Here is a 22,697-nt window from a genome sequence, read left to right as displayed (position 1 = left end):
AACACATATAAGACAATTAGTGTCTGGCACACAGTAACAAATTTTATTATTATTATCCCTATAAGTTATAGAGATAATATATCATGGAAGATGATAGTTTTCCTTTAACACCTTTAGTGACAAGGACTTCTAACAATTGTATTTAACAGCCATGCCCAGTGTTTCCCACTTTTTAGTTTAGATTATGGCAAATATTTGCAAAAACGTTCAGTGATGGAATTATGTTCCTGAAAACGTCTACCTGCGGTATATCAGTTTTTTTTTTTAAAAAAAAATCTAATTTGCTTAGCGTGCAGATGAGTTACACCACTTGCCTGTGTCCGTTCTGACAATCGTCAGCTGTGGACTAGAGCACGAAGAGTTGAGCCACAGGCTCAATTGTGTGCTGCCTTTCTATTCCTTTTGCACCCGCTAGGCAGACCACTTGAAAGGATCAGGACACCTCTTTACTGGTGCTGCTCAAACTATCATAATTCGCGCCACAAGTTTAGGAACGTGCTTTTTAGCCCCAGTCACTCTCTTCCACCATCTCTAACCCTTTTCTAGGAGTGCTCGCAGTTGTCCAGCACCTGTTAGTCACGTTTACCACCAATTTTCGGTGGGGGCGGAAGAGGGGGTGAAGAGGGACAGAAAGAGGACTACCTGTTCTCTTGCCTCAAAGGGGCCGGTTAAACTTCAATCACACTGCAAACGACCAGGTTTCGACAGCCATCCCCACATTTTCACAGCCCGAGGCTTCCTCTCCTTTTGGATCTGCTTTCCCGATTTGCTCCATTTTATACTGCTCCTCCCCCACGCCCGTCGCTCCGGTCAGCGTAAACATTAAAAGCTGTGCAGCTGAGGAAAGGCATTTTTAGGTGACTTGTAAACGGCGGGGTCCACCAGCCCGGGGCTGGCATGATTCGCTGCAGTTCCGCGGGGGCGGCGGCCTCGGAGCAGCGAGCGTCGGCCTGGTCCATGCCTGCCTGGCCCCGCGCGGCAAGCTCCGCAGGCTGAGGAGCCCCCGAAGCCGAGGAGAGGGGGTTGGGAGCCGCTGACTCCTCAGCAACTTCCCGGCCCCGTAACCCCACCCATTAGCACGCGGCCTCTCGTGAAGCCCGTAGGACACACCTTGGTCCCCGCCCCTCAACAGGTCACCTCCCTCCACGCCCCTTTGCCTTGGCCCCGGCAGCCGGCAGGCAGGGAAGTGTCGTAAAGCCAGGCCCAGGAAACTTTACCCGGGGTAACAGCCGAGGCGCTTTACGGCGACGGCGGCTGAGTGTGAGCCTTGGTGGCGGTGGACGCGGCCGCTTCGGCGAAGGAGGCGGCGGCAGTGGCTGAGGAAGAGGAGTGGCGGCAGCGGCGGCGGGGACCGGTGCGGGGTGAGCCGCGAGGAGGGGCCGGGGAGGGGCCGCGGGTGACAGGGCTAGCGGATGGGCCCGGGCGGACGGGGACGGTGGCCGGCTGAGCAGCTGGGCGGCGCTGAAGAGCGGGGTGGGGGGGCGGCGCGGAATTGGGGGGGCAGCTCCGTGAGGGACGGTTTCTGCCTTTGTTCCCCCCCCACCTCTGCCGGTCCCCACCCGCCGCCCCGTCCTCTCCGTGCTTGTCCGTCGGGTCTCATGGCCTCCCCTCTCGGTCTGTGTCGCTTCTAGGATGGCGGAGGTACCGCCTGGGCCTAGCAGCCTCCTCCCACCACCAGCACCTCCGGCCCCGGCGGCGGCCGAGCCCCGCTGCCCCTTCCCGGTGGGGGCCGCCCTTGCCTGCTGCAGCGAGGACGAGGAGGACGACGAGGAGCATGAAGGCGGCGGCGGCAGGAGCCCAGCGGGCGGCCAGCCGACGGCGGCGGCCAAGGGGCATACGTGCCTCCGCTGCCCTCAGCCGTCGCAGGAGCAGCAGCAGCTAAACGGATTGATTAGCCCCGAACTGCGGCACCTCCGGGCGGCCGCTTCCCTCAAGAGCAAGGTCCTGAGTGCCGCCGAGGCGGCTGCGACCACGGCCACCCCCGATGGGGGCCCCAGAGCGACTGCAACAAAAGGAGCCGGGGTGCACTCGGGCGAGAGGCCCTCTCATTCCCTCCCCAATAATGCAAGAACTGCGGTCCCCAGCCCGGCAGAGGCAGCGGCGGCGAGTGATCCGGCGGCGGCCCGCAATGGACTGGACGAGGGCACCGAGCAGGAGGAGGAGGAAGACGAGCAGGTGCGGCTGCTGTCTTCGTCCCTGACTGCCGGCTGCAGTTTAAGAAGCCTCTCGGGCAGGGAGGTTGAGCCTGGGGAGGATCGGACGATACGATATGTCCGATATGAATCTGAGCTACAAATGCCGGATATCATGAGACTGATCACCAAAGATCTGTCAGAACCCTACTCCATTTATACCTATAGATATTTTATCCACAACTGGCCACAGCTGTGCTTCTTGGTAAGTGGGAGGAATGAAAAGAGGGTGAACCCAGCAGAAATCCAGGCCGTGCAGGGTAGGGAGTGTGAGGGCCAAGAAGGTGGCGTGGATGTATCCTGCATTTCATAGTACTTTACATGGTGTAAATTGCGTGTGTACATTCCTAGTTATTTAACGAAACTGGTTTGAAGGTAAGACTTCATGATCGGGGTTAACTTGGTACTAATGTAAATGCAGCAAGCGTGTATGATGCAGGTTTCACTGGCGGGCAGTGGGGAGGGGTCTTGTGCCCTGTTTACTTTAGGTTATAATCATGTTTAACCGTCTTTAATTACCCGCCCTCATCCTCAAAGCACTTTGCAATCATTTAATTTGAACATGGTTCTGTTCAGATACAGGCCTTATTAATCTCTCAATTACAGCCATAATCAGGGAAGAGTGTATGCATAAACATGTTTTGGTGAACATGATTGTCAGTAAACTTGCTGTGGCCACATTGGAGAATTAAATCTTACAAGCATGTTCAGTAATTATGGAGATTGTTTCCTTTTGCTTCAACAGGACAATTAACAGTTGTAGCTAGCCTGCTTTCTGGTGCTCCATTGCAGAAGGCGCTACTAACACTTCTGGTGGCTGAAAGACTCCTGAAACTTGAACAAAATAAAATACCCTTTTGTGGAATGTAGAAAACTTTAAGTGTGAGATTGTCACTAGTCTGATTTTTTTTTTTTTTTTTTTTAAGAAACTGGTAATAGATATGCCTAAACACTAGCAACACTGGCTGTGTGGGGTATAATTGATAATTATTTTACTTACATGTAAGTGAAAAAGACTATTGGAAAAGCTGAATAATTTTTTTAAAAAATTTACACAGTATTGGCAGTGCTGGTAATTTCTTCACAATAAAATTGACCAATTTCAGTCTATATGAAACCTTTAACTTAAATATTGACTACAAGTGTATGCTTTATATCATGTACTTACAAGCATATTGTTTCCATTGAATTTTACTAAAGGTGACATGCTTTTAAAGAGTATTTTATGAAGAGAAAAGCCACCACCATTAATTATGCATTATTTTAGCATTGACTTAGTTGCACTTAGTAATGCTCTGCAAGGTGTTTTGATGATAGTTTAATTTAATTTGTCTTTTTTTATTTTATACCCTGGTGGTAATCTGAAAATAAAACCTGGGTATTGCATATAATGGTAATTTAGTTTCTGTGTTAACCTTGCTAAACTTCTATGTTTGCTTAAACTATGGGTACTATTTTATAATCTAGAAAACTGCTTTTTCAGGATTCTAAACACTGTATCAAAATAGAAATTCTAAGATGTCTGTGTCAATATGAGAAAATGATTTATAGCACTATTAATGCCATATCAAATGCCATTGTAATTGCTAAAACTTATAGACTGATTTAATTTTAAGTTAACCCACAAAAGTAGATGATTGAGTCTCATTTTAAATAGAAATAATGTTTTTGTGTCAATTTTAGAAAATAGTTGTGTATATGATAATTTAACCAATTTTTGACTCTTGATATTACCTAGGCCTCTCTCAACTTCTCTGTCATTTTAGACTCTGATAAACTTGATGTTAGTAAACTTTAGCCTTGATTTTATGTAGACCCCTCCTAATTCACCAGCTAATTTATACTTTAGACTTTAATAGCCAAAATTTGTTTAACATTAAATTCTGAATATCTAGAAATTTAAATATGCACAAGTGGTTGACCTGTAAAATTTACTGGTTCAAGTATGAATCTAGAGTTATAAAACAGTACTTAAAAAAGAATCAGAGGCCATTTAGAACTGAGACCTTTATATTGGCATATTTTTTAATTAAAATTTCTCACGGGAGCTAAATTTTTAAAAAATACAAGTATGTATGTTTATTTTAAATCACATCGTTTTAGAACCAAAAGGGATCCTAAAGATAATTTAGCCCAATTTTTTTTATTGAAAAAATATTAAGAAATCTCCAGATATTTAGTAGCAGGAGAGGTAAAGCTAGAACCCAGGTCTCCTGCCCTCTCATTATGATAACAAATATGAACCTGAAAAATGACATACCCTCGACTCATTTGGTGAAGATCATTGTGTCACCAGGTTACCTTCACCAAGGGTCAGAGTTGTCCTTACAAACATCAGTCTCAGGAGATTAGAAACCTCTAAAATGTTCCTGGTTTCCATGGGTAACCTTTAATGGGTCAGGTGGAATATATGGGCTTGAACCTTACAAAATTGCCAATACTTGATTGACTAACAAAAATGACAGTTTCTTATGATTCTTCTTAATAACTAAACAGATGTAATAAAAACTGCCCGGGATTGTGGCTCATGCCTGTAATCCCAGTTACTTGGAAGGCTGAGGGCAGAGAATTGCTTGATCCTGGAAGTTCTAGGCTGCAGTGAGCTATGATTGTGCCACTGCACAGCCTGGGTGACAGAGCAAGACCCCCATCTCTTAAAAATTATATTAAATATAATTATATAAAATAGAGTACTGTACAACTGTGAGACACTGTCAGTCACTCTGTTCTTAACCATTTTATCTGTACCTCTTTTGAGTTCGTAGTATTTTCAGTTGTTGAAGCCTTTTTGAAGTTCTTAAACTACCAGCGATGTAATATAGTACTTCCGTTTATTTGTTCTAAATTTAACTGTCTGGCTTCCTCTAACTTTCTATTTGTAGTGTTCTGGAATTTGGGAATCTCTCACACAATTTATATTTTTCAGTTTTATTAACTGACACAAGCCTTTGGCCTTGTAGAGTTAAGTCTTCATCTTGCCTGGGATTTTTCAGTTCCCATCCTTGAAAAAACACATTTAATAGCTTGAGTTTCAAATGTATGTGCAGAGCTTTTATTTGGAAGAATTGACAAGCAGTTTAGTGATTCTTTTAAGTGTACTATATGTACATATCAGCAGTTTGTCAGGAAAAAAATGCAGCTTTGGCCTTCCTCACTACCAAAATCACTTTAATAACAGTGTATCATATATTGGGCTTTTATATTTAGATAATGTGTACAACTGATTTTTGTTCCTGTAGATTCATAATTAGGAAGAAATCAATCAAGTCTATGGATGAACTGTTATAATATGTTGTTTGCTTATTATTTCCATGCTCAAAGGACAAAGATTTGTTTGAAATTCCTGTATAATTTGAAAGTACTGTTTAGTTGTATTGTGTTTAGTGGTTTTAATTTCTTCCTTATCTTTGGATGGCTTTCTTAATTGTAAAGTATAGTTATGTAGTTTTATATCATAGATTTATATGGATTTTTATTTCACACAATGCTTGCTTATGAGGTCAGACCAAAATTTTTTGTGGCTCTTTTGATATACTATTTGGTCTGTGATGATTTTATATATATATACACACATATGTATTTGAAGTGAGTTATTTTCAAATCAGAAAATACTGTCAAAGTTGTTCAGTCAGGCAAGTTTTGTGAGTATTTCAGGTCTTGATTCAGAGAAATTTCAGTTTTCAAAAGGATTTTAAAAAAGATTGTTTTATTGTGGATTAAAAAATGGAAATAACTTCAGAGATTTATTGACTCAAAATAGTTTTAGAATGTGTGATAAAACAAATGAATTAGTGAGTTGTTGAATTTAATATCTGTTCAAAAAGATTTTTCTGACCTAGTTTAGGTTTGCATGAAATAGATTAGAATGGTCTTGCCTAAAAGATTTCTCCACAGTTTTTTTTGAAAAGGCTTTTAAATCAATTTACAGAATGACAGACTAAAAAAAGTCACAACAAATTTAAGTTAAAATATGTATTAAGTATAAATTGGACTTTGCTTATTAATTTTTAACCTATTCCTGTGTTATTGAAATAGTTTCTTCTGGAAAGTTAATTTACAGAAAACAAAAACTTGCTGACACATTATTAAAAAGTTGGAGATATTTCCCTATTTGTATTTTTCAGGATACAGTATTATGAGAACTTTTTTTGTGAGTGATGGAATTTTTGAAAAACGTTTTCAGTGGTGACATTGGAAATCTTAATGAAAATGGGAGATGGTTAGAATTTAACATGAAGCTTTTAGTACTCTGGAAAGCTGTCCATTTTTATTAAAATAGAAATCTTTGTAAAATCATCATGTTAGAGCTTTTGTTTTAATATAAAACTCTGATTTTGAATGATAGATACTCTTATGACAGGGACCCACGCTGTCACGAGTATGCTAAAATGAGACCGTCATATATTTACATATATTAACAAAACTTTCTTAGGTACATTCTAAGCAATACCTTATAAACAATACTGTTTCTGAAAATTTTTTATATTTTTTTCCTGATCAAAATCTATCTCCCATTGAGGTGTAAATATGTATTATAGCTGGCTTTCACTAAAGCTTTAATATTAAATTTATAAATTTAAACTTACACTGCTGATGGGCAAGTTTTACAAGATTTTATCAGATCCCACTGAATAGACTTTTTTCTTTAAAATAATTTTGGGCCAGGCACGGTGGGTCATACCTGTAAACCCAGCACTTTGGGAAGCCAAGGCAGAAAGATCACTTGATTCCGGGAGTTTGAGACCAGCCTGGGCAACATAGCAATACCTTATCTCTACAAAAACTTTTTTAAAAAAATTAGCTAGGTGTGGTGGTACACACCTTGGGAGGCTGAGATGGGAGTATTGCTTGAGCCCAGGAGTTTGAGGTTATATTGAGCTATGATTGGAACACTATACTCCAGCCTGGGTGACAGAGTGAGACTCTGTCTATAAAAAAAAATAATAATTTTGTTCATATACACTCCCTTCCCAAAACTTACATAGGTTTTTATTTCAAATAATTATAAGCACCTCACGTATAATCTTAGGAAGTACTTGAATGTTTACCTTGTGGAAATCTTGCCTTTTTCTCCCAGGCTTTGATAATAAACATAGGAAATTTATGTTCTAAAAAGTATTGAGAGATTTTAAAACTAGAACATTTGAATAAGTTGCAGGATTTAGATTTCTGAAACATCTGTCATTGCTTTCTTGCTAGAGTTCCCATTATCTCTTCTTTTTTCAAAAATGCTGACCAATGGTTGGTTGCTGTTTTCTCTGGGTAATTATGCAGTACCTGATGGCAATGTATGCTTCATAACTGTTTGTTTATTTTTAAGGCCATGGTAGGGGAGGAGTGTGTAGGTGCCATCGTTTGCAAGTTGGATATGCACAAAAAGATGTTCCGCAGAGGTTATATAGCCATGTTAGCCGTGGATTCCAAATACAGGAGAAATGGCATCGGTAAGAAAAATACTATTTTGCTAAAAGAATGTGTAAGATATTTTCATTTTTGTGTTTTGAAACAAAAGACTTAAATGTAAGTAAATAGAAATGAAAAACTAAAGGAAGAAAATTAAGGCTATTTTTTATTTCAAAATAATATTTTCAAAAGTTCTTAAATTTTTTATTACTATTTTGTTTGAGAGATTATCTTTTCAACATGTACCAGGTAATGAATTTTTCACCTCCAAACTTTTTATTGGATCACATTTAAAAGATTTTGTATCATACTAGGTACTACAAGAAGTGCTGCAATTTTTAATGACATTATGGGGGGTGCTTGATCCCAATCCTCAAGCAGTTTCTATACTTGGGTTAAGTAGGCCTAATCAAACCAAAACGATGGAGAAATTATTACTATTACTTAGTGCTAGTAGTCAAATATAATACTGCAATTCAGGGAGGACCAGGAGAGGACCATCTTATTATTTCTTACTATTCCCAAACTCATCTTTTTCTTGGGTCTGCCTTTCTTGGCATGTTTAGTTAATCTTATACTCATGGTTTATAATGGTCATTAGAATCATATGAGTGGTTTAATAACCAGTGTTTTAGCCCTTCCCTTGAGAATCTTGTTTGTCCTGTCAGAGGGTAGGGGTGAAGCTTCCCCAGGTGACTATGATGTAAGCCTGGTTAAGAACCACTGTTCTAATATCTAGGACCTACTGTCTCCATGTTCAGAGTTTAGGATCAGGTAGACGCACACTTGTCTGAGCATGTCCAATTCTGGGATGTACTTTAGCTAAGTAAGTATTCATGAAAGAATGTTTGAGTCCTGTACCAGCATTTAATAGCAGTTTTGTCACTTGTACATTTTTTACAAACCAGATGAATGTTACTGTCCAGCCTAAGACTGTTTGACGCAGTCCTAGATGTTATGAGAAATTATTACAAATAGATTTACTTAATATGTTAGGTTTAACCAACTTTTCTTATGGTGTTACAGTTTTCCACTATGATTTTTAATGAATCAGGCTTATTTTATAGACCAAGTTTGAGCCTTTGATACATTAAAGAGAGCTGTTAAGGACTCATGATAAATAATAGGCAATTGTGTGGCTAGTTTGGAGGGCAGAAACCAGTGGCTTTAGGGTTGCATCCTGGCTTCCAGACATATTTTGTTTGGTCCATGAAATACATGCATACTCATGTTCGTGGTTTGAAAATTAGGTGATTTTTAGAATAAAATTTGTCTTTCTTTTCTTAAAATTGGTTTGGCAAGTTTTTTTCTCTTTGATGTACCAGATACATCTAATCCTAAAGTAGGACACATTTTGCTAGACATTTACAGACATACTACTATCATTGGGAGTGTCAGACTTCATTGTGTCCAGGTTCATTATAAGGTTTGTAGGAACCAGCCTAAACTCTTGGACCCACTGTGGGACATAGTACTTCTGGCGAGGCTGTCTTGTGCCCTGTGTCCAGGGATTTGGAAGATCTTTGGCAAGATCAACTCAAGTAAATGCAGTTAAGTTCTGGCCAGCTCTGTGAGTTTTTGGGTTGCTCTGGCCATGCTTTATCTTGCCTTTTTCTTTCTCCCTTTCCTTCTACCTTTAAATGATAGAACAAACCTCTACTTGGGGCAAATAAATACATGTGAGAAAAAGAAATATATCAGGAGATAGTTCTTTCCAGAAGAAACTTAAATTTTTATGTGGATTCTTTTTGCCTCTCTTAGCTTATATCTAAATTTTTTCCCACTTAGTTTGAGATAATCTGTGTATCTACATTCAAAATAGAATCCAGCATTTGGCATTTCTATGCTTATGAATATTATAATTTAGATATCTTTAATTAATTATAATGTATTTTTCTTTCATTAATACTCTGGTCTGTTTTCTAGGTACTAACTTGGTTAAGAAAGCTATATATGCCATGGTTGAAGGAGACTGTGATGAGGTAAGTCTTTCTAAATGTTAAATACCTTTTATCCTGGGCATTATTCTATTGGGTGGGTATTTTTATAAATATTTTATGATATACTGCAGATTATTACAAACTGTTATTATACAAATGCTGCTTCTGGGGAAAATTATATTCCATTTAAAAACACATGAATTTTGACCTAGAACAATATTAAGATAATGGAACCAAAATTTCTTCAAAATGTGTCAGAATGTAAAAGTGAAATCTTAGGCATTTTCAGTAAAGAATTAGTATTCATAGGCTTTGTCATTTAAGTCATTTAAGGTAGGTCTTATAAATTCTATTGTAATTTATTTCTATAGTGGCCTTAGTGTCTCTCTGACACCTTTATTTTTTTAACCATGGGAAAACTGTCAGCCCATATGGAGAACATTTCACACTTGAAAAAAGTCTCTTGGCATTAAATAATAAGATTGGATAGGAGGAAGATAAGCACTTTTTCAGAGTAGAGCTATCTGTATATTAACATAAGAGCATTTTCCCTCTTCAGCTTTTTTGTAAGACTTGGTGGCAGGAATAATTTCTTTCTATCCTACAACACTTTTATTTATGGTAGGTGCTCAATAAATATTAGTGATGATTGGGAATGTTGACATTTACTGTTACGCAGGGTGGAAGAGAACAAATGTAAACTAGAGAAATGCATATGTCTTTATTATAGCAATGGTGACTAAGGAGGAACAAAGTTGAACTAATAATTTTGTGATTAATACCAGTGACAATTGTGTTTATTATTGGAGGGCAAATATGCCTTAGAGAGTTGTCAGAATACATGAAATCAGGTAATTTTTCCAAACAAATTAACCTTAATAAGTAATTTCTTTTAGTAGCTTTTTTAAAAAGTAGGTTTTATTTGTACAAAATTTATATACATGGCCATTAAACATTATATGTGTGCTTGTATTTTTGTTAACAAAGTCTCTTTTATTCTCATACTTTTCAACTCTTTGTTCTTTCTACCTGTAGCTATTGTTAATTGTTTAATATGCATCCTCCCATTTTCTAAGCACACCTATATGCAAATGGTAACTTTTTAAAATACAAATGAAGTCATAATTATTATCCTGCAGTGATGGCTTTTTTCATTTAACAATATCTCATGAACACTTTTCCATGTTAGAATATGAGATTTACTGCAGAGCGTTCTCTCTCTCTCTCTCTCTCTTTTTTTTTTTTTTTTTTAAACACAGAGTCTCACTCTGTTGCCTTGAGTAGAGTGCTGTGGTGACAGTCTAGCTCACAGCAACCTCAAACTCCTGGGCTCAAGTGATCCTCCTGCCTCAGCCTCCCAAGTAGCTGGGACTACAGATACACACTACCACACCTGGCTAGTTTTTTCTATTTTTAGTAGACACAGGCTCACTCTTGCTTAGGCTGATGTCGAACTCCTGAGCTCAAGTGATCTTCCTGCCTCGGCCTCCCAGAGTGCTAGGATTGTAGGCATGAGCCACTGCGCCTAGCCTACTCCAGAGTTTTCTCATGCTCCTTGTTCACATTATTTTCTGACAGATCACACTACATGGTAGTTTTATGAGAAAGCCAACTGACATGTTGGGTAGTGTAGTGAAGTCATCCTGGGATTTAAAACTATCTAATTTTACTCAATAGGTAATTCACAGGTGGCAAATGATCTCACAATTTTCACAGCTTTTAATATTAAAAAGTAAAAGATGCAATAACCAAAGTCATTTACATGGCTGATAACTAAAATTTTCAGTAGAGTCTTGGACTGGATATATTCATGAGTATAAATCTATGTTTGGATGATAGCCACAGTTGTGTAGTCAGCTCATCAAGAAGAGAAATCAGGCTTCACAAAAGTTGCTTAACAGTTTGGAAAAATTTTTGGTATCATAGACCGTGTTTTGATCTACTGAGTAGAGCGTGGTTTCCAGTGAATAGAGGTGTTATAAGCAGGAAGTATTATGTTCGTGTGGTTAAAGCCTTTTCTGAGTTATCCTAAGTCATTACCTGTGAGGCAGGCTGTGTGATTTGCTTTAACTAATCAAATCTTTAAATAGTATTGGCTTTTCTTTGAAAGTGCTGAGCTGTAATAGGGAGATTTTGATTGTATTGTTTTAGTCTCAAGGTTAAATTCTAAATTAGTGAATTTATGGGAGAAATACTCTTTTCCTTGTGGCCTAAAAACCTGATGTTGATTAATTTCTCTTTCAAAGCAATGAATATAATCTTTAGACTGAAATGGGGTTATCTTAATGAACTTTTTCCTGTTATATGATTTTTAGAGAAAGGGTCTAACCCCATCCCTCAGTCTTTTAGTTCAGTGATGCAGTCATAGCTCACTGTAACCTCAAACTCTGGGGCTCAAGGGATCCTTCTGCCTCAGCCTCCAGAGTAGCTAGGCCTACAGATGTGCACCGCCATGCCCAGCTAATTTTTAAAACATTTTTTGTAGAGATGGGTTCTTGCTATGTTTCCCATGCTGTTCTTGAACTCCTAGCATTGAGCGATCCTCCTGCCTCCGACTCCTAAAGTACTGGTATTACAGGCATAAGCCACTGTGCCTGGCCTGTTGTAAAAATTTTAAATACATTGTTCTTGAAGTTTGAATGCCTTTGCCTCTGGATTTGAGAACTTTTCCTTGGTTAAAAAATTTTTCTTATCTATGTCCCACATTGTTCAAATAAAGGGCTCTTATTTACTCTTTATAAGGCTTTACTCCTTTTATTCAGTTTTAAGCTATACCAGCAATAAACCCTTTTAATTTTTGATAGTAGTGTGTTTGTTGCTTCCACTTCATCATAGTACCATGTCATCCCATTTGGTTTTTACCCCTGCACTTCAGTGAAACTACTTTCTCATTGCTAGATCAAATAGCTTTTCTGCTTATTAAAATACTTCTTAGTCTTTAAGACCCAATTCAAATACCATCAACTCCTTTAAGTTTTCTTTTGGGCAAAATCAGTTGCACCTTCTGTGTTTTTTTTTTTTTTTTACTTCCGTTTTTGTAATGCGTACTACATTTAAATTCATTTGTTCAGTGTGTGTGCCTTAGCCACTAGGGAGGACAGAGATGCCTTTTCTTGTTTGTGGCTATATTCTTAGTGCTTAGTATGGCATTTGTGGTAGAGTACCTGATTCATAAATATCTATTTAATAATTAGTTCTGTGCTTCTAGCATGTTGTTTGTATCCCTCTCTCTTTTTAAGCACTTTGGAATTTTGATTTGTATTATTGTTAATTTGTCTTTCTCTGAACCTTCTGTAAATTTTCTAAGAACAGCAATTATTTTATTTTGTATTGTAAGATTGTTTGAAAGGCATCTGCAGAGTTAACCAAGTTATTAAAATGCCTTTTGGTTAAAAAAAAATGCAGAATGTATTTGTGACCTTGAGTCACGTTTATATTGGTCTTGGTTGCCGCTGCTTTTAAATTCAGAGTAAATTAAACCAAAGTTAGTAATCATAGAGTTGAAATGTAGGTCATGTTTTTGCCCAAATAATAATGCTATATCATCCTGGTCTGATAGATATTTTCATTTTGCCTTACTATAATTTTCCCAACTTTTTATATCAGCATTAGACATGTTAAAACAGCATAGCTAAAGATCTTTTTCATTTTCTATTAATATAGATTTGGAGCTGACTAAAAATTATAGCATCAAAAAAAAGAAACAACTGGATTTGTTGCTTCATGAATAAGAAGTACATTACCCATTTGCTGATCTGGCTTGAATTTGGTTACCACTCCCCCACATGCTCTGGCTGCCAGATGTGTAGTGGCTAGGAGAAGTATGTTGCATTTCTGTTTTACATTAGGGGAAAGAGTAATCTAGATACAAATAGTACAAATGAGTTTTCTATGATATAATTTTTAAGGTAGGATCTGTGTATCTAAAATAATTAACCTGCATGATGGGGCATTTACTTTTGTGTACTTTTTTCTGAAATAAATTAGACTATGGACAGGTGGTTGAGCCATATGATGAATAGTGCTTTACTTTTAAGCTGTAGATATTCTTGAAATCTTCATCTCTGAAAATTTCAAGGTTTTTTTTTCTTTTAAGATATGATTACTATGATGTAAATAGCCAGAGCTAACTATGATCAGAATAAATAGAATCAGAATATCTCAATGGAATTTAGGTGTACAGTATGTGTTCTTAACACATTTTTAGTTGAAAATCATGTCATCTAATTTTTAGCTATTTACATTAAAAACATTTTTCCCATTGAAAAACCTTAATAAACATTACAGAATAGAAAGTTCACCACTTACCTTTCTAGCAAACATCTTTCTATTTTGGTATTTTCTTTCCATTCTCTTTTTGATGCATATGTTTATTTTTAATAGGCAGTTTCTCTCTTCTGTAAATAATATACTTTGTGAGCTGTTGCAGACTGTTTACAGTTTGCTATTCAAACCCAGGACCTTCCTTACAACCTAATTTGTTTAACCTAATGCTACCTATTTTTAGCAATATAAAGGTAATACAAAAGGCATTTTAGTAAATTCTAGACAGATAATTTAAGAGCCTACTGTATTTGTACAATTAAAAGAATAAAATAGATCATATTAGCATATTAACGACTAAACTAGATCATTAGAAACCAAGGAGGTCTAAATTATTTTTTGATTAAAATATATTCATGTAAGGGTAGACAGGTCTAATTGTTTTACTCACCCACCCCCAATAATGTAAAAGATGACTTTTTATTGGCTTCCTACGTAATACTCCCATGATGTGGATTTAAAGAGTAGCTGTATAGTGAATTTCTTTCCAATATAAACCCAGATATTCTTTTAATATGTTTATAAGAATTTAAGTGATTAAATATTTAAAAATTGTGTCAAATAATACACAATGCCTTTGTTTGGAAAATATGAGTATGTCAGGAGAATCTTTACATTTTAACTTGGTTAGTCCTTTGTATAATTTTTTTCTATGTGATTGTGCTGTTTTCATTAATCTGTTAGGATGCAAACAAACCTGAATTCAAATGCTTAACCATACCTCAAGTGTATGTGTAGTTGTAGTTAGCCTCAGACATGCTTTGAATATTTTAGATTGCTAAATATTAATAAAGGTGGACTTAGAATCCCCTTCATCTTGTCTTAAGTAGGTTAGATCTCCCATTTGCTGCCTTGTTTTACAGTGGGAAATAATCTGGGGGATGGTTGGAGAAGGTACATAGAGTAGTTACTGTTAAGCTCTAGTTCACATTTGGACTCTGTTTTGTCCTTATTCTACTGGTGGCCTTGAGTTTCATTCATCTGTGAAATGGAGTTAAGCACATCTATTTCATAGGGATAGTGTGAAAATATAATGCATGCAGAATGCTTTACATTGCACATACTACAACTTCAGCAGATGTTAGCTGTTATTTTTTTTTAATTGTCTTTATTTCTATGAAATCAATTCCAAGTTTTGAGTTGTTGCAGTTTTAGTGTTTCTAATATTAAATTACTCTGATTTAACATTTTAGCTATAATTAGGTGCTGACCTAATAATAGAATTTCCAAAATTATCCAAGAGAATTGTTCAAAACTGAAAACTTGTATTGACTAGAGTGTTCGAGACTATAAGATGACATACATTACTAAAAATTGATTTTTTTTTTTAAGAGCAGGGAGAAATTGTTGACTTTTAATTCTTAAACCAAATAGTTTGCTGTACAGCTGTTATTTAAGGTTTAGCTAGGAACATGTTTACTTGATTCTAAACTGTTAATTACATGATTTTAGATCTTTTAAAGGTTCAGATTTAGCATGTGATTTGCTTTGATGAGTTAATTGTATAGGTAATTGCCTTAAAATGATGCTTTCTTTTTAAGTACTCTGGTCATTTAAAAGCATGGCAATACTTTTAACATTTATTTAATGTATGTAATGTAACAAATGCACTAAGGACACTTTTTTAAAAAAAATTTCAGTAGATTTAGGGACTGTTCTTTGTTACATAGATGAATTGCATAATGCTGAAGTCAGGGCTTTAATGTACCCATCACCAGACTAGTGTGCATTGTACCCTGTAGATAATTTTTATTCCTCGCACTAAGTACACATTTAATTAACAAATATTTAAGAGCCTCTGGGTGTTAGGCAGTGTGTTAGGTGCAGCAGAAACAGCTGTAAAGAAAGTACACATAGGAAAATGATATGCTCATCAGCTATTTCACAGGGGCAGTGCAGTGTTGCGAGGTAGTATAAAAGGAAAGGAGTATGGCACCCAATCCAGAAGTGGCGTGCTAAGAGCAAAAGTGATGAAGATAGGAAGATTATTCTTCCAGAAAGAAAACAGTTTATGTGAATGGTCTAAGGTGGGAAAAATCTTGGTGGATTCCAGCAACTGAAATTTTAGTGTCGACCATTAAGAGTACGAGGAGACAAATCTAAAGCAAAGCTTGGACATGTAGGTAGAGGTCATACCTTGCTGGGCCTTTAGCTCTCTTTAGATTGTGAACTTTATCTTGAGGATAAAAGGGAGTCAATAAATGGTTTCAAGTTGGGAATTAGTAAGAGCAAGCATCCTCAAACTACGGCCCGTGGGCCACATGAGGGTGTTTTTGCCCATTTTTTTTACTTCAAAACAAGTATGTGCAGTGTGCATAGGAATTTGTTCATCGTTTTTTTTAAACCATAGTCTGGCCCTCCAGCGGTCTGAGGGACAATGAACTGGCCCCCTGTTTAAAAAGTTTGAGGACCCCTGAGTAAGAGCATCACTATAACTACAGTACTCTATTGTAGAGCTGCAGTCTCCACTCTTTTTGGCACCAGGGACTGGTTTCATGGAAGACAATTTTTCCACAGATAGGGGGAGGAGGGGATGAGGAAGGCGAAACTCAGGCAGTGATTCGAGCGATGGGGAATGGCTGTAAATACAGATGAAGATGAAGCTTTACTCGCTCATCCACTGCTCACCTCCTGCTGTGCAGCCTGGATCCTAACAGGCCATGGACAGATACTGGTCCATGGCTCAGGGGTTGGAGACTGGAGCTATAGGAGACCTCTTGAGTTAGGAGGCTCTTGTAATTATAGTGAGGGTTGATGGCAGCTTGGAGTGGTGGTATCAATGGGAATAGAAAGAAGAGGACCAGTTTGAGAGAGATTTAAGAGGAAGAATTGACAATACTCAGTGCTTCGGTGTATATAGGCAGGTGGAGAGGCAACAGGTTCAAAGGTGACTCCAGTTTTTAGAATTGAGGCATTGGTGTGGTGGAATGGAGATCCTGTCTACTGAGATACGGAATGGTGGAGGAAGAGCAGATTCAGTTTTAGATATGATAAGTTGAGGTACTGTCTTTTCTGTATTATTTACATCTGTTTGAATTCTTGTGACACTTTTTAATAGCTTGAGATAAAACAGGAAGAGACTCATATGCTTCTCTTGGGCCTTTGTTTAATTATACTTTGTCATTTTTCTCCCACTTCAAACACCTGAGGGTTATGATGCCCTAACAGTAACTGTGGCTCACTCTGTTTATAATTTTCCATGAGGTAGGTTGAGAATCAATAGAAAAGGCAAGTAGAGCTATGTGTATAAAAGTTGGGAAGGTGGGGTAGAGGGTGTTTTGGTAGAGGGAGGTAGAAATAAAAGAAAAACACACAGTATTGATAATTGAACAAATTAATGTGCAGTGTTTTTTCTTAATTATTTGATCTGATTGTTTTCTTGGTAAGTGATTTTTCAAAGTATGTAATTGTAACTTAGTTTTCTTTTATTTCTTTGAAGGTTGTTTTGGAAACAGAAATTACAAATAAGTCTGCTTTGAAACTTTATGAAAATCTTGGTTTTGTTCGAGATAAGAGGCTGTTCAGATACTATTTAAATGGAGTTGATGCACTGCGACTTAAACTATGGCTGCGTTGAAAAACTGACATCAAGGAACAACTTCCAGCCGCACAGAATCGACCTTTGCATGCAATGCAATTTGTACAAAATTGCTTTGCAGGTGGATTTAGTAATTTTCATGCAGCTCTTATCTGTCAGTGTCTCTTTGAGTGTCGCACAATATTTGTTGCACTTTGGCATGGCACATTTGTTCTGAATTAAAAGAGATTGTTTTAAACTTCAAGAGTTCTTTTGGTACCAACAAGATGTGCCAGTTGATAGCCAAGATTTGTTTGTTCATTTGCAAAGTCTGCTGACAATGTTATTTACACAGTGATCATTTTATCACAGAACCAGTAAGTGGAACATGATTTTTGTTCTTTAAAAAAGCCAATGTGGATTGTAAAAGTCTCTAAGTATACTAACATTTCACACAAAACCTGCCCTAGTTTTCTGAAGGGAGTGAGTGAAACGTTTAAATTTTAGGTTTTTTTTTCCAATATTAAATTTTCCATTCTTGAATATTGGTATCTCAGTGATTAGTGAATGAAAAAAATGTAGGGTGGGTTATGTCTTACAATGAGTAAAGATAACAATTAAATTGTGTCTGCCAGTGCCTGTGTAGATAAGTATATTTGTCTTCATCTCTAGTTTTTGAATGCATGCTGTTTTTCCATTAAGGCCTTTGCAAGCAAACTTTTGTTTTTATTTAAATTCTAAATTTGATAATAAATTATTTCAGATTTTTATAATTGGGATATTTTCCAGGTGAGTGACAGATGGTTTACTTTAGAAGTCCCTTCTTTCCTCTTACATTAAGAAGTTGAATCTACTTGGAAAATTGAGAAATAGCGCAAAAGAGATGAGTAAAGTTGATGGAGCCAGGAATTGCTGGGTTTTGGATGCACTTTTATTGAGAATGAGGGAATTTTGGATAAGAATAGAAAATTAATGTAAATTGGTATGATTTTATTTAATCAAAATGATTGCTAAGCTGTGAAGAACAGCTTTTACAAAGTAGCTGGAATTTGTTTATCCCACTTGATTTGGATTCACATTGCTTCCATTTCTTAAAATGCTTCACTTTTGGTTCTTGGTCATGGAAATAAATTTCAAGGTGTATTGTATCCATTTTAAGCTGCTTTTATTTTATTTTCACTTGTATGAGCAAATTCTTGGGGGAGCTTTGCTTTTTTCCTCCAGAAAAACAAAAGGGGAAATGAATATCTTTTTTGGTATGAGTTCAATGGGTTTTCTTAACAGCCACCATGTTTATTAGTTACGTTGTGTTTTGGCCAGTTAGTGCAATGTAACAAGTTTTAAAGTTAATTGCTTTCAGTTGAGTCAGTAAACCTGTGATGAATAATTTATTTAACTGGAAAACCTAGGTACCCATAAAAAAAAAAAGATTCATTCTCTGTGAAAAATGTTTGTAGGTATCTATATTGTTGTTGTTTCCCTTTGAATATGCTTTACTTCTGCTTTAGGATTTGGTTTGAATTTTATTTTATGGCTCTAATTACTGTATTTTTAAAAACCCTACCTCCATTAACAGTTGGTAAAGGCCCCTCTTCAGGAAAGTTTGTTGCTTCTTTTTTTTTTTAAAGGAAAGCTGCTCCTTGCTCAGAATAGTGTTTTGAAAGTGAACGTGGTAACAATTACTTTTTAAGTTAAGATATACAATTTATATTTGAAAATAAAGACTTCCTGCTGATGGGATCATTTATAGTTCTTTATTTTTAAAGAAAACTTTTTCTTTCCATTTTATATTGGTCTTGAAAGTATAATGGGCAGAATACTGGTTATATTAAAAATAAGGTGACCACACAGTTCCCAGCTTTTCAGCTGACCATTTTGAGTATGTTTTTGGTCAAACTTCATTTGGGATATAGCATTTAGAAGAACACCAATCATAGTGATGCTTCTGTTATTCTAATATGAAGGAAACTGAACTAAAATATCATATTTATTTTATCTAATTTTATTTCACCCCTTTATAGTTGACTTACTGGTTCATAGGTAATGGTTGATGAACATATATTTCCTTGACTCATTAATAGGGACAATTGTAAAATAGATACATGCTGGGTTATTGGTTCAACCATTTTTATGCTTTTTTTCAAGTTGTCAAGAAAACTGTCACTACTGACCTTTCCCCCTATACTTGCTGAATTGACTGAACAGATTGGGCATCTGTGAACATGACCTTAACTAATGTGACTAAAATGTAAAGTAGTTGCCATATTATTTTACTGGTGTATATTGAGTATCAGTGTATACCTTACGTCTTTAATTGGGTATGCAAAAATTGTATCTACTTAAGTAGATTAAAATTTTAACCTCTAGCATGATAACACCAACATTAAAAGTCTCCAAGTTGAAGTAGCATCAAACTTTAATTTTTGATATTAAGTTTTTATTTTTCTTGTATAAACTTAAAACAATCCCATTTGTAATGATAGAGTGGGTTCACTTGGCTTAAACTGAGCAAAATTGGTGCAACTTTCTTTTAATGGGGTGCTCCTCTTTAAGACTGACTGTACTATTCACTGACACTGGTTTGGCAGTTGGTACTGCTGAACATTTTTATACATGCTACCATGAAGCTATATATGTTAGTATTGAAGAAGCTAACGGGTATACTACCATTTTTGATGTGTGGGCTGATTATAATTTCCCTTACATTGGGATGCAACTACTTTAGAAAAGTCCACAGATCAGAAACCAGACAGTAGTTTTTGAAGTTGAAACCAGCAAAATAAGAAACATAGAAAAAATTACTATTAAAAAATTGGTTTTAATATTTTCTGCCTCTCTTCCCTAAATCACCCTCCCTACTTGCTCGACAAATCTGTGTAAAGGAGTTTGTTTGTCACATGTTTTAACTTTACCTTGCCCTGTGTTATGGTATTGGCTGACATGTATAAGACTGGATGTGTATATTTATTATGGTGTCTAAAAATCATGAAGTTCATCACTTTCCAGGAGCATAGATAAAATCAAATTGGTAGTGCATCAGAGTTACTTTTCAGTGCACCATGACATCACTAAAATGAGTGCTATAATGTTGCAGGGCTTTCAGGTTTGTAAAAACATAACCATAAATTATATTGACGTCAGATATGAGTTGAGTATCTATAAAATATCACGTGTATCTCAAAATATTGGACTGCTGTTTGATGACTGGATATTGCTGCATAATTTTCTTCTATTGTCCCATATCCTTTTGGAGAGAAAGATTAATGGGATTTGAAATGTGCAAGCTGTCTAAATAAGATGCAGTCAAATAAAGTATGGTTAAGTTGTGTTTGCATTTTTCTTTTAGATACAGCTGTGTGCATTTTATGATTGGGTTGTTTTGCTTTTCCTACTAAGAAAAACAACAACAAGCAATCTATTCCATTCCCCACTTCCTGCTTCCTATGTAAGAGTTATATAGAAGAAGTGATATAATTGTTAACACTCTATTTTTTGTTCTGACAAAGTAGATTTGAAAGTAACAACATGAACTTGATTTTCCTAAAAGTATTCAGTTAGTCAACTCATATATCAGATATCAATACAAATGAGAGCATTTTTGCATGTCTTAAACCAAAAGTTTATCTTTTTAAATCTTTGTTCCATAGTGGTTTATTTCTAAGATAGTTTTTAATTTATTATGTACACTGCCTCCCCCTGTAAACAATCTTTTTTTCTCTTGCTAAGACACCAAAGTAAAATAGAGTAGTATCTAAAGGGCCTTCTGCCCATTCTTGTGAGGAGATTTAAATAGTAGTTACATACACTTTCAAGATTTTTGGATATTAGTGGAAGGATGAGAGATGATCTGTTTTAATCATATAACTCCTAACTTGCTTTTCCTCATTCATGACAGTTCTTTCCTTGGTTGTTTATATTAATAATAATGTGAAAATACCTGAGTTCCTGTTTTACTTGGGCCTTATGTGGAACTCTAAATACTTCTTAAATTCGGTCTAAATAAGGACCAGAAGGTTGACATTATTCTTTCACACCTGTGAACACATATCAGTATTAACCTGTAGCCCCAGAGGTGGTGTGATGCTTTTTTTATAAAAGCAACTTTAAGAAATAGTTTTAAGAAATCTGGAGCATATAGCATGGCCGCACTTTGTTTAAATCAGTGCCATTATCCGGTCACACTTTTTATGATGATGGATATGTTCTTTGTACTCTGATGTGGTAGTTACTAGTCACATGTAGCCACTGAGCCCCTGAAGTGTGGCTGGAATACTTGAGGAACTGAATTTTTAATTTCATTTTATTTTATTTAATTGAAATTAGCTACCTGGCTAGTGGTTACTGTATTGGACAACATAGCTTCAGATAATATTTATGCAGTAAAACAGGAAAACAGTTTTGTGTAGGATTTTTAAAAGATACTATATCAATTTATTGAAATATGAAGTAGAAGGATCACAAATAAAAATTGCCTGTCAGCCAGGGTATAGCTGAACTGTTCACATTGACAATGTATTTCATTAATACAGTGTCTGACCACCCTCCCGCCTGCCCTCCCTGCCACTCCTCCCCCCACATTGTGAAGTAGCCTTTCTGTGAAATGCAGCTTTTTCAGTTTTTATTGTAAGTTCCTTGGGTTGCAGAGACTTAGATTCAAGTGCTGAAAATTGGTTTGTGATGAGACAGCTTTTTAGCCTTAAAACATTTTGTATCGTTAGGCCTAGAGTTTCTCGTTTTAGATGAATCTGAATCTGAAATCATTTCACTTCTAAATGAGATTGGCTGTTTCATTTTACCAGTGGTTAAACTGGAACATGTAGGTCTACTATAGTTATACTTTATCCTCTCCCCATTTTTTTCCCCCTAAATCTGGAAGGTCACCCATACTGATGAAGCCAAAGGCAAGTGTTTTTGTTTCTAAAAGAACCAGATTAGTTTTGTTGTGTTCCATGGCTAGGTTGTGTCACCCTTGACCCTAGTTGGTCCTCTTGATAAGTGTGATTTATCAAAAGGACAGGAGTAGGGATAGTGAACACCTGGGCAAAGAGAGTGCCTGGGTTGGTACAGCCTGTTAACACTATTGGGGAGGGAGTTGAAAGCACAAGTTCTGTTAGCAAGACAGTTAAATTATGAAAAAGACCTAGAAATAACAATGACCACCAAAGTGCCAAAGTTTATCTTCTGCTACCATAAAAAATGTATACAACAATACAGGGGTTATAATGAAATAGTTTCAGTCTAATTATGTAAGTTTTTTGTAATGCTAAGAAATAAGCTTATTTTTAGTTATGGATTTTTATGACTACCTCTTTGCTGTATGAA

General features: G+C 36.6%; 1 protein-coding gene across 1 annotated transcript; it reads left to right on the top strand.

The window, feature by feature from the left end:
• Positions 1-1,187: 1,187 nt before the first annotated feature.
• NAA30 (N-alpha-acetyltransferase 30, NatC catalytic subunit) lies at positions 1,188-20,701 on the top strand. Its single transcript, XM_012785616.3, has 5 exons — positions 1,188-1,361; positions 1,632-2,397; positions 7,513-7,636; positions 9,522-9,577; positions 17,298-20,701. The coding sequence occupies exons 2-5, from the start codon at positions 1,633-1,635 to the stop codon at positions 17,433-17,435; spliced, it is 1,083 nt and encodes a 360-aa protein (XP_012641070.1). The 5' UTR covers positions 1,188-1,361; position 1,632; the 3' UTR covers positions 17,436-20,701.
• The last annotated feature ends 1,996 nt before the right edge of the window (positions 20,702-22,697 follow it).

This window comes from Microcebus murinus, chromosome 6 (genome assembly GCF_040939455.1).
Source record: "Microcebus murinus isolate Inina chromosome 6, M.murinus_Inina_mat1.0, whole genome shotgun sequence".
Classification (NCBI taxonomy): domain Eukaryota; kingdom Metazoa; phylum Chordata; class Mammalia; order Primates; family Cheirogaleidae; genus Microcebus; species Microcebus murinus.
The sequence above is the reverse complement of the archived record's forward strand: the minus strand, read 5'-3'. Positions and strand labels throughout refer to the sequence as shown.

Coding starts and splice junctions, on each gene's coding strand:
- NAA30 (XM_012785616.3), top strand. CDS start 1,633: ATGGCGGAGGTACCGCCTGGGCCTAGCAGCCTCCTCCCACCACCAGCA. Junction 2,398..7,512: donor GGCCACAGCTGTGCTTCTTG/GTAAGTGGGAGG, acceptor TTTATTTTTAAG/GCCATGGTAGGGGAGGAGTG. Junction 9,578..17,297: donor TTGAAGGAGACTGTGATGAG/GTAAGTCTTTCT, acceptor ATTTCTTTGAAG/GTTGTTTTGGAAACAGAAAT.